We start from the raw sequence: 11,812 nt of genomic DNA on the forward strand, positions 1-11,812 counted from the left end.
GATGCCCCGGCGGGCGCGCGCGTGTCTCTCTCCCCTCGGGTTCCAGTCCAGAGCCCGCCTCGCCCTCTGCTTCCCCACCTCGGTGCCAGGCTGTGTGTGTGTGTGTGTGTGTGTGTGTGTGTCCGGGCGTGAATACACGTCCACGCCCGCACTCTCTCCTGTGCCCGCCCATATATCATCCCCCACGACGCAGGCAGGGCCTTTCAGCGGCGGCAGGGGACGTCCCCAACGGGGCCAGGGCCGGGCCCTCTCTCAGTGGCCTGGGCGGGAGGGTGGCTGGCAGGCACCGTCCTCTCTCACCCCCTTGGTCTCTTTGCCTTGCAGCGGCCCCCCAGCGTTCCCGGAAAAAGCGCTGTCCCTACACCAAGTACCAGATCCGCGAACTGGAACGCGAGTTTTTCTTTAACGTGTATATAAACAAAGAGAAAAGACTCCAACTCTCTCGGATGCTCAACCTCACTGACCGGCAAGTCAAAATCTGGTTCCAGAATCGCAGGATGAAAGAAAAGAAACTGAACAGGGACCGTCTGCAGTACTTCACTGGAAACCCCTTGTTTTGAGAGCTCCAGGAAGCGCCCCCGCCCCCAGCCCCACTCACCCATCTTCCTCCCCACCAGCCTGCCCTCCGCAGGCCCCAAGTCCTTGGGTTTAATGACGCCTCCTCTCTGTGGAACTTCACGCTTCCTTCCCACGGTCAACTCGGGACCTCCCAGCGACCACTGCAGCCTGCGGACGAGGCCGGGGACTTGGCCGAGCGGATCCTAATAAGGGGAAAATGGTAAATGCAAACGTCCCTTTACAATTTTACCGCCAATGTGCTGTTGTTCTTCCTCTCCCTTTCCGAGTCCTCGCGGGGACGCGGCGGGATCTGTAGAGAGTTAGGCCCCGGGGCTAGAAGGCGCTGGCGTTTTGTTCTGAGTTTGAGACACCCCTTCCTTCCTTCCTCTTCGATGAAAGCAGATTATTTAAACTCTGGGAAATGTACCTCTGGTCTGTCATATCAAGGCATGAGTCACTGTCTTTTTTGTGTGAATAAATGGTTTCTAGTAAAAATGGAGGTTTACAGCATCAATACACTGTATGAATTCTCCTCTTTGAAGTTTAGTGCCTGCTTAGGGTATTTGAGTGGCCAGAGCCCTCTCCCTCATGCAGCTGATTGAGTGAAATACTCTTTATTTCCATTAATTTAGGAGCTGTTCCCTCCTACCCTCTCTAGGTTACACTGCTTTTAAAAATAATGTCAGTGATGAATTTCTGAATTGAAGACGTGAGCCAGCCATGCTGGTGCCGCCTTCACCAGGCAATGAGGCTGGAGTAGCAGGACCTTAGGAAGCAAATCCCCACCCCCACCTCCAGTCCAGTGAACTTGGAATTTCTGAAAAGACAATAACCATCTTTAAAAACTGGTTAGAATATCCAAAATTCTTTCCTAACAAGGTGACAGGGAGCCAGGGTCTCTAAAAGAAGAAACCAAAAATAGAACTTGCCACTGGGAAAGAAAAAAAAAATATTGCTAAAGGGAAGGTATCTGTGTGGAGAGGGCATGAGGTCCTTGCTGGTGTCCTAGTGGACCTGAAACAGGGAAGGTAATGTGTCCTCCCCACCCCCACTGGAATAGGAGCAGGGCTGCAGACCCGCTTCTCACTGCATTTATCGCTTCAAGTTAAAGAATGTGGTGAGGGCTGCACTGCACTTTATGTTGCAGGGCCAGGCCAGGCTGTTTACAAAACCTTGAACTGTCTAGACAACACCATAAAAGCCAAAGTTCTAAACAGCTTAATTGGGTTATATTATACACCTTCTGGTGGGCCCAAAAGAGATTTCCGCAATGTGCAATAAACTGGAGAAGTGAGAAAAGCTTCTCTTTCTCTGAAAAGAGTGAAGTGAGTCTTATGACTCTTAACCTCTCATAAGCCCAAAGTCAAAATATAAATCCATAAATGCACTGTACCCCGTGTATTTTCCAAGGAGCCATGTATCTTGCAATACAATTTTTTTAAAAATTGCTAAGGCTTCTTTTGGGAAGGAAAAAAATAAGTGCAAAAGTGTATGCCTTTGAACTTCCAAAATGTCAAGGTCATCACCTTTAACCTTTCTGAATAATTAGGCGCCTTAAGGTTCCTCTGTAATTTTCAACTACCACCCACTCTCACACATACATACTCACACATATCCAGACCCCCACACACGTTTATGACCACACAGAGTCATATCAAGAACTCACCACAAATCTAAGAAAATTCCTAATTTCAGGATCAATAACCTTGATTTCCCTGCAAACATTTGTGTAATGCATTAACAATTGACTTCTTTTAAAAATACTAGTTAGTTTTAAAATGTCTACTAGCATGTTTCACTACAGCTAGAAAATGCTGAGTATATTTTGGGGGGTCTCAGATAGTGGTCCCCTTTGCTCTAAGGAAGGACTGCAGGTTTGAAAGCAGACATTTGAAAGAGGAAGTTCTGTACAGACTTACAACTTCGTTATGTTTGAAAGCAATTTGCCGCCATGTCAAATAAATTATTGCACTTCTATAATGTGGAACAAAAGAAAATATATTTATATTGTTTTTAAAAGCGTCCCTCGACCTTTGATAAAAGATACAATAGAAACAAAGCCTACAGCCAAAAATTTTCGTTAATAAGGGGATTGATTCCTTTGTTTGGAATTCTGGGCATTGGTTAAAATATCAGTGCCCTAATGGCATAATCGTTCCAGAAGCTTAAAACTGGTTTCTTTCCTTCCCTTTCCACCTATTTCTATTTTTCTAAACTTCGTCTAAATATAGCAGGGCTTGTGTGCCCACCACCGTAGGCAAGCCGAACCGAGAGATATACCATCTCCCGTTTGCAGGGGCCTGGAGATCCACACGAGGGCGCGCTCACGTTCCAGAAGCCGCGTTTGCCCGAGAGGCCGCTGTACCTTATCTTTCCAATACTGTACTGGGTTCCAAGAGGCGACCTCAGCCAGTTAGACACAGGCGGCTGCTAAGGTGTTTGCTGTTTGTTTGCTCTAAGTAGCCATGAGGTGTGAGAAGCTGTGTAGAGACAGAAGAGGGAGCGACCAGATTCATGAAACAGACCATTCTAATCATTGTTTCCTTAAAGATAAAGCTGTTGCAAAGAATACCTTGGTATAACCTGATGGTGTGGAGAAGAGTTTTAAAAGATGTTTGCATGCATTTTGAAATATGCCATGACCACTGCATGTTAATTAAATTAGGAAAAATCCATTTTCTTGGTTTGAGTGTGGAGACGGATGTCGAGGGCTGGATTCCCCCACCCCCCAAAAAGGACCCGCAATCGCCTTACCCGCTCTCAAACCGCCTGGGATAATTAAGAGGCTTTTGTTTAAAACAGATCAGGGCGCCGGCAACTTAGCCGAATGTGGTCTCAGAAAAAAAAAATAATAGTAAGACGCGTGGGAAGACTGAGAGAAGTCGTTCTGGGATTGGGAGCCCGGGGCAGTGCCTGGATGTGCGGGGCTGCCCGCGGCGACCCGGAGGCGCGGGCAGGGCGGCGAATTGGGGCGCCTGGGCCAGGATGGCTGATGCGGCCACGGTAGGCAGCAGGCTCTCCTGGGAAACGTGTATACTTCAGGGCGTCGCGGAACGGAGAATGTATTTGAAGCAAACGGGCTTTGCGTTTGACAGAACCCTGGCCATCCTTCCTAGTTGCCCGCCGATCTTGGGGCGCGCGGAGTTTGATTTCGGCTCTGAGAAGTATTGTCTTTCGTTGCGTGTCCTCCCCACCCCAACAAAGCCCCTGACATTGGGGAGGGCCTGTGTCCCCGTCTGTGGTCCAAAAGGGAGGGACAGGACTCCAGGCCGTTAGCCGCTTTAAGGGAAGGTGGTTGTCTCCAGACCCCCGAAGTTCACTGGGAAGAGCCTGCAGCTCCCAGAATTAGCACCAGCCTCCTTGACTCCCCTGTCGCTGTGTCCCGTCCTCCAAGCCCTGGACCAAAGGCCCTAGGGCCCGCCCGCCCACCTTTGGGGGCTGGCATCGGCCTTGGCGCGGAGGCTGGGGCGTCAGGAGCCCCCGGCGAGGCGCCAGCGAGAGGCGTGGGTGTTCCCCGCGGGCATCCCCCGCTCCAGCTGTCTGGCGGTGGGTCCAGTTTAGCTGTGTGAAGAGACCTTTCCCCCGGCCCAAACCAGGTCCTCAGTGTATGTGGGGTGAGCACTTCCCTCCCCAAATGTCGTTGTGTTCCTCCAAGGCGGCTCCAGCGGCAGTACATCTGGCTGCTTGGGGCCCCTTGGCCTTGGCAGGAAACCGCCTGAGAACCGCGGTTGCTCAGCCGTCTGCAGTTCCTTTTCTACCGGCAGCGCCCAAGAAGGGCCTGGCAAGGGCCAGGGGATGGGACCGGGACCTCTAGGGGCTGAAGACGTGCGCCTCCCCGCCTCCACGTTCAGAACGTGTGGGGCTTGCGAAAGGTGGTCTTGGGTCCTGAGCGCCGATGTCTCAGACTCTGGAGTGGAGGGAAACTGCTGGAAGTAGGAGTCTTTTGTGTCTGTACAGAAAGGCTCTCGCCGTTGGCCCTTTTGCACGTCTCGGTAGACCCCCTTATCGCCTTGGTGGTCGCCCTCCCGTTTGCCCCTTCCCACTCCTTTTCCCCTTGGCCAGGCGGTGCCCAGTGCAACCCGAAGGAGCACTCTGGGGAGGCAGCTTTTAATTTGCTCCCCTCCATTCTGCCCCCAAAGAGTGGCACAGATCAGAGGTGGCTCGGGAACCCTAATTCAGGGTGACCCTCAGAGTCCCCAGGTCCACTCAGGCCCAAGGCCACCGGTCTCCTTCCCAGGGACAAGATGCAAGCCACTTTTTGATTACAAATGCTGATTTCTTGCTTTTAATTTTTCTCTGGAAAGCACTGTGCCAGGGAGGGGGGCATCTTGGTACAAATATGGATATTCGTCTCTTTTATGGTGCACTATTGATTTATTATTAATGGTAACTGCTCCAACTGATCTAAAGATGATAGAAAACAGCAGCTACATTAAATACTCGTAAGCAAAATAAAGGCTGGCCTTTAGAGCCACTGCCTCTTCATTCCATTTGTTTCATCTCAGCCTTAGGGTCGTAGGCACACTTTCCATCCTCTCGGCCCCAGATCACTCTTTTGTTTGATTTTTATCTTGTTCAATTTTTTAATGATAAAATCTCCCCAAATATCGACAATCTCTGGTCTCATGGGACCAGTCTGGATGCAGAATTTCAAAAAGGGAAACAGAATTTTGCGCGAACAGATTTGAAATGACATCTGATATATACTTTTTTCTTCTGTGAATAGATTAGACCTTTTTAAAACCTACTCCAACGTGGGGGTGTCTTTGAGCTCAAAGCTTCTGAGAGCTGAAATAGAAAGTCCCTCAAATTCGAAAGACACATCCTGCCTGTCCTGGCTCACGGCAGACCTACCCGCTGCAAGGAATTGCTTGTTTTTAGCCTGGATGTTTTCTTCATGTATAAATAAAGATTATAAAAGGGCATTTGATGGGCATAAAATTCCTGATTAGATTGAACAGTCTTTCCTCGCCTGGGATAGAGAAAATTGGGCAAACGAGTTCCCGGCAGCTCTTCTGGTGGAGAAGCAAAGGGGAGACGCTGCTGGAGCGCCAAGCTGGCGTCAGGGCGCCTGCCGCGAGCGAGTGCAGCGGGCACTTTGTCTGGCCCTGGGCATGCTTAGCGGTGGCTCTGGCTCGGAACAAGATCTGCACGATGTGAAAGTAAATTTCAGGGCGCTGGTCAGTGACTGTTAGCTTTGAACAGGACCTTAGCAGCCTAGAGTCAAAAGTTAGGCTGTTTTTCTTTTCTTTTTTTTTTTTCTTTTTTTTCTGCCTTCCTCAACTCCCACCCTCAAACCTAAAAACAGCCACCCCAGTGGAAAGGTAATGTTTAAACCTTGGGCTATGCTGGGATGCTGCAGCCAGAGCAGTTAGAGGCGCCAGGCTTTTAACCTGACAATGATGTTGTATTTGAACAGCTGCGTAAAGGTTTAAAAGGTCTGTCTCATTGCCACCGCGGAGTTTTTTAAAAGAGGTTATTGTTCGGGTGAGGGCACTGAGAGGAGACAAGCGAAGCGGTCCCAAGGCCGAAAATAATGTTCAGTGCCTGTTTTCACCAGGCCAGGGGAGATTCCTTTTTGGTAAGGGGGACAAAGGGTTTGTTGGGAAAGGTTTTTTTGTGAAGGAGCGGCAGGCTACTAGGTCCCCCAGAAAGCTGAGGCACTTTAACGAGCATGGGCCCCAAAGAAATGTTCTGATGAGGCGGAAACCCAATTTGCCCACAAGTTCAGTCTCTGGGCCTGAAATCCAAGGCCAGCTCATGCCGGGGCGAGTGTGGGGAGAAGAGAACGCGGATGCCTTCCTGGACTGAGAACTGGTTCACGGTCAGAGTTTCTGGGGATGTTTTACTCTCTTGGCTGGCAGGAAGGGAATCCGGAAGGCCGAAGGACGGCTCCGAGCCCTGGCCAGCCCCTCACCCTGGGCAAGTCTTTGGAAATCAAGGTTAAAGCTCCCCGCTGCTGCCCAGAGGCCGGGGCTTCCGCAGGGCGGCTCACCCGCCTGCAACCAGAGTAGGAGAAAGGAAGTTGTTGAAGTTTCTCATAAAACTCATAGTTTCCAAGATGATGGTGGTGGTGGTGGTTCTTTAATGAGCTGGACCACAACCTCAGACCATATCCTCTTTATAGAACTTTCCCTCACCAAAGGAAACAGTGGACTAAGATTCCCCCACCTCCTTCCCCTCCCTTACCCAAGCAAAGCCTTGTCAAATGATTTTAGGAATTGTCCAAAACTATAAAACCCAACTTCTGACAAAAGTAAAGCTTTTAATATTTGACAATTTGTGTTAAAACAAAAATTGACCTTCTTGGTTAGTAGTGAAGGGGGAAAATCAATAGTATAATTTTCAATAATTCATAAAGCGAACGCCATTATGCTAAATCTTAACTATTAATCTTATCCTTTACAAAGTCTCGATTGATTTGTTAATAAAATATCTTCCCGTGTGTAGCAACAGCGGGTATAACTCTTTAAAAACCTTCAGAAGCAAGAAAATTACCAAGTAGCCCAAGAATGTAGATGAGAATTTTATTGATCGCCCTGATTCTTCTTAATATGTATTAATAAATTCCCCAACCTTTTGTACCTCGCACTTGTCAGAAACCAATGCTTTTACAAAATCCATAAAAGGAAAACATATTTTTCTTTGCAGAAAGAACCAAATGACACCTTTGCATTTCTCTCTTTCCTGCGTGGCCCAGTTTTCTAAAACTTCTGGAGTCTAAGGGTCAGAGTTTTCTCCTTTTCTTTGAAATATTTTTTTCCCTTCTTTTCTTCCTCTCTGCCCTCTATTATCAGGGTATGGTGAGGAAAACCTTGGCTTAGCTCTCCCGCTGGGAGCCAAAGGGACGCTTTCGCGGACAGCGAACTGCTGGCGAGGGATTGTCTCCGGGCTGAAAGCTCCCAGCGGCCCGGCCCCGCAGAGGTCAGGGTGTGGTTCCTCTGCGAGCCGAAGGTTCTTGCAGCCCGCCAGGGCGCGTAGGGGCAGGGAGCCCGGGCGGGAGAGTCGAGGGGGAGGACGGCCCGGCACCGGGCCCATCCTCCGAGATCCGGGACCGGCCAGTCGCGTGGCCTCTCGGCCCTCGCGGCCCTCTTTGCCTCCGCTCCCCGAGACACCTTGGTCGCATCTTTGCGCCGAGGGGTCTTTCCTTGGGACCCTGGGGTGGGACGTCTCAGGGTCCGCCGAATCCGACTCACCTTCCCCGGCTGCCCGGGACTACATTAACCATCCTGCGCCCCCACCCTCTGTCCTGGACCCGACCCTCTTGGGCGCGCTCTGCCTGGGTGTGTGCGGGGGGAATGCTTCTGTGTGCTGGCGCCAGGGCAGTCTGGTTTGCCTTCTCGTCCGTGCGTGTCCACCTGAGGCCCTTCGGACCGAGGCTTTCCTTCCCCCGGCGGGGCCCAGTGGCCGGGGCGGAGGACGCGAGTGGGGCGGGTGGGCCGAGCGAGCCCTGGAGCGGGCAGGCGGGCAGGCGGACAGGCGGGCAGGCGGGCGGGCGGGCGGCGGGCGGCGGAGAGCGCTGGGCCGGTTGTCTCCAGCGCGCACTATCGCGGGCGCGTAGTAGATGTCGCTGTTGTCCGTGCTTACGCGGCCGGCCGGCCGGGCTCTGGAGCACGTGACCTGCGAGGAGGCTGCGGCTCAAGGCCATTTTCAAATCTCATTGGCTTGGTTGTCATGTGGTCGGCAGAGGCATCCACAATTACACGGGGAATGTTTTCCTAGAGATGTCAGCCTACAAAGGACACAATCTCTCTTCTTCAAATTCCTCCCCAAAATGTCCTTTCCCAACAGCTCTCCTGCTGCTAATACTTTTTTAGTAGATTCCTTGATCAGTGCCTGCAGGAGTGACAGTTTTTATTCGAGCAGCGCCAGCATGTACATGCCACCACCTAGCGCAGACATGGGGACCTATGGAATGCAAACCTGTGGACTGCTCCCGTCTCTGGCCAAAAGAGAAGTGAACCACCAAAATATGGGTATGAATGTGCATCCTTATATACCTCAAGTAGACAGTTGGACAGACCCGAACAGATCTTGTCGAATAGAGCAACCTGTTACACAGCAAGTCCCCACTTGCTCCTTCACCACCAACATTAAGGAAGAATCCAATTGCTGCATGTATTCTGATAAGCGCAACAAACTCATTTCGGCCGAGGTCCCTTCGTACCAGAGGCTGGTCCCTGAGTCCTGTCCCGTTGAGAACCCCGAGGTTCCCGTCCCTGGATATTTTAGACTGAGTCAGACCTACGCCACCGGGAAAACCCAAGAGTACAATAACAGCCCCGAAGGCAGCTCCACTGTCATGCTCCAGCTCAACCCTCGTGGCGCGGCCAAGCCGCAGCTCTCGGCTGCCCAGCTGCAGATGGAAAAGAAGATGAACGAGCCGGCGAGCGGCCAGGAGCCCACCAAAGTCTCCCAGGTGGAGAGCCCCGAGGCCAAAGGCGGCCTTCCCGAGGAGAGGAGCTGCCTGGCTGAGGTCTCCGTGTCCAGTCCTGAAGTGCAGGAGAAGGAAAGCAAAGGTCGGTATGAGCAGAGTTGCCACCCCAGCGGGGCGCGCAGCCCGGGAACCCGGCAGAGAGGGAGCGCCCCGGTGCCCAGCGCCGAGCCCTGGCAACGGAGGCGGGCATCCGACTTGGCAGGTGCTGCTCCGCCTGGTTTTTAGAGGGGCGATCTCAGCCCTGAGATAACCCCCGCTTCTCCCCCGCTGCCCCGGCCCTCCCCGCCAGTCCTGGCCCCTCGCTGATGGCGCCCGGGCAGAGGAAAGGCTTGCCGGTTTTATTTTTCCTGAGCTAGACCTGAAACACAACAAAAGAGCGCAAAGGAGACCTGCAGCTCGTAAACACGACCCCAGAGCCTCCTTTTTCCTGCTCAGATTTGCAGTCTCAGTTTTGCTTTGCGCCCAGTGATAATTTTAAGGTGGTCCAAGTCACCGTGTTCGTGTTCAAGTGTACGCACCCCGCATCCTGCGAGCTTTTGGGCGGCGAGGGGAACGAGATGGCCGGGCGGGTTGGTGCTTGGGTTGGGGAACAGGGCTTTCTGCCTTTGCTGGGTTAGGTAACCTTGGCTTTGTCTAGGAAAAGTGCCGCAGGCTTTGCAATCCGTCGGCAAAGGGGGCAAAGGCGCAGGGGGTGGGGGGCAGAATGGAACCCGCATTGCCTACTCTGCAGGGCCAGCCTTAGGGCTGGGCTGGGGCAAAGGGCCAGGGATCTGGCTTTCTGAGAAGGAACTCCAGCCCGGGCTTCTCCCTTGGTGTCCAGAGGTGGGTCATAGTAGGGGCAAAATTTCTGGGTCACAGTAGGAGCTTTTGTGTGGGGGCAAGAAGGTGTGAGGATTCAGGAAATTCTGGAGAATGCAACCATACCTAGACAAGGTAGAGAAGGTGTGCTTGCTTCTTCGTCTATCTTTGAAATAGAATGGGCACCTATAAGCCTGGCTGTGGGGCTCCCTGCCTCCCTAGCAGAGGTGGAGAAGAAGTGGCTGACTTGGGGACCTGAGGCAGCAGTGGGGTTGGTAGGCTTGTCCAGGCTGTGGCTTTTCCCACTCTGGCCTTGTCAAGAGCTGACCACTTAGAATGTTGCTGAGGAGATCCTGGGAAGTTTACTATTGTACTAATGTTTTGTGCGAGTCAGAAAGTTGAGAGAGAACCCAATGCAGTGTGTCCTCTTGTCATGTCATTGTGCTGTAATCTGACATCAGTTTAAAATCCCTTCCAGGGCCCACCTCGTGTGTGAGTAATGCTTAATACTAGCATTTTCCAAAGCGGCCTGGCTGCCAGCAAGGGTCATGGCCAAGGGTACATTTGAACAGACTGAGAGGAAAAAAAAATTCTTGATTTTTCTTCTTCTCTCTTTAATTTTGTTAGAGGAAATCAAGTCTGATACTCCAACCAGCAATTGGCTCACTGCAAAGAGTGGCAGAAAGAAGAGGTGCCCTTACACTAAGCACCAAACGCTGGAATTAGAAAAAGAGTTCTTGTTCAATATGTACCTCACCCGCGAGCGCCGCCTAGAGATCAGTAAGAGCGTTAACCTCACCGACAGGCAGGTCAAGATTTGGTTTCAAAACCGCCGAATGAAACTCAAGAAGATGAGCCGAGAGAACCGGATCCGAGAACTGACCGCCAACCTCACGTTTTCTTAGGTCCGAGGCCAGTCGGAGGCCAGGATCGGAGAGGGGGCACCGCGTTCCAGGGCTGAGTGCTGGAGGACTGGGAAGGCGGAAACAAAACCTTCATCGCTCTTTGTTTTTTGTTTTGTTTTATTTTGTTTTCCTGCTAGAATGTGACTTTGGGGTCATTCTGTTCGTGCTGCAAGTGATCTGTAATCCCTATGAGTATATATATATTAAAAAACTTAGCACGTGTAATTTATTATTTTTTCATCGTAATGCAGGGTAACTATTACTGCGCATTTTCATTTGGGTCTTAACTTATTGGAACTGTAGAGCATCCATCCATCCACCCATCCCTCTATCCACCCATCCAGCAATGTGACTTTTTCATGTCTTTCCTAACACAAAAGGTCTATGTATGTGGTTAGTCCATAAAGTCATGGCATTTTGAATACATCCAGTACTTTTTAAATGACATATATATTTAAACAAGATTAAGAAAACCCACAAGCTTGGGGGGAGGGGGACTAAAAAAGCACATTACAATGTATCTTTTCACAAATGAACTTAGCAATTGTCCTTGGTGAGATGGAATATTGACGACTTATGCCTTGTAGCCTTTCCCTTGTGGTGCATCTGTGGTTTGGTAGAAGTACAACAGCAACCTGTCCTTTCTGTGCATGTTCTGGTCGCATGTATAATGCAATAAACTCTGGAAACGAGTTTGTTCCCTCTGCTTTCTGACATGGAAATATGTTATGGTGGAAATGAAAGTCTTTGGTGAGTTCTTTTCTGGTTAAACTGCCTGTTCAGGGCAGCTAGATGGGTGGGTGGGGGGTGATAGACTAATAGGGGACAGGAGATGGGAGAGAGAGACTGGAAGAGGCCTAGGGAGCTGGAATTTGCCAGTGGTGTGGGGAGAGCTGGGATAAGCCAGCCAGAGAGTGCAGTTTTCATAATTGAGAGAAAGGAGTCTCTCCCAACCCCCAGTGAGGGTAACATAATTGCACCCTCAGTGGGTGTGAGCTTTCCACTAGCGGGAGTCTGGTAAGTAAGCTTGTGCCCCAAGCCGCTTTTTCCTGGAAGCTCCCTATTTTTGTGTTTTCTCCTCTTTGGTTTTGGTTGTGCTGTTTTTCGTGCTTTC

General features: G+C 51.0%; 2 protein-coding genes across 2 annotated transcripts in view; both read left to right on the forward strand.

The window, feature by feature from the left end:
- The window catches only part of HOXD11 (homeobox D11), a 2,033-nt gene extending 981 nt beyond the window's left edge, over positions 1 to 1,052 (forward strand). Inside the window, exon 2 of the mRNA XM_008061458.1 lies at positions 198 to 1,052. Coding sequence (XP_008059649.1) covers positions 198 to 560 — 363 coding nt within the window. The 3' untranslated portion in view covers positions 561 to 1,052. The remainder of the gene's footprint in view (positions 1 to 197) is intronic.
- Positions 1,053 to 8,090: 7,038 nt separating this feature from the next.
- On the forward strand, positions 8,091 to 11,393 carry HOXD10 (homeobox D10). Its single transcript, XM_008061453.1, has 2 exons — positions 8,091 to 9,077; positions 10,421 to 11,393. The coding sequence occupies exons 1-2, from the start codon at positions 8,123 to 8,125 to the stop codon at positions 10,696 to 10,698; spliced, it is 1,233 nt and encodes a 410-aa protein (XP_008059644.1). The 5' UTR covers positions 8,091 to 8,122; the 3' UTR covers positions 10,699 to 11,393.
- The last annotated feature ends 419 nt before the right edge of the window (positions 11,394 to 11,812 follow it).

This window comes from Carlito syrichta, unplaced genomic scaffold (assembly GCF_000164805.1).
Source record: "Carlito syrichta isolate Samal-C Ts95f unplaced genomic scaffold, Tarsius_syrichta-2.0.1 Scaffold94738, whole genome shotgun sequence".
In the NCBI taxonomy this organism is placed as follows: domain Eukaryota; kingdom Metazoa; phylum Chordata; class Mammalia; order Primates; family Tarsiidae; genus Carlito; species Carlito syrichta.

What these genes read in the sequence shown, in the direction of transcription:
- HOXD10 (XM_008061453.1), top strand. Translation starts at nt 8,123, where the DNA reads ATGTCGCTGTTGTCCGTGCTTACGCGGCCGGCCGGCCGGGCTCTGGAG. An exon ending in GCAGGAGAAGGAAAGCAAAG is followed by an intron (nt 9,078 to 10,420) that starts GTCGGTATGAGC and finishes TAATTTTGTTAG; the next exon opens with AGGAAATCAAGTCTGATACT.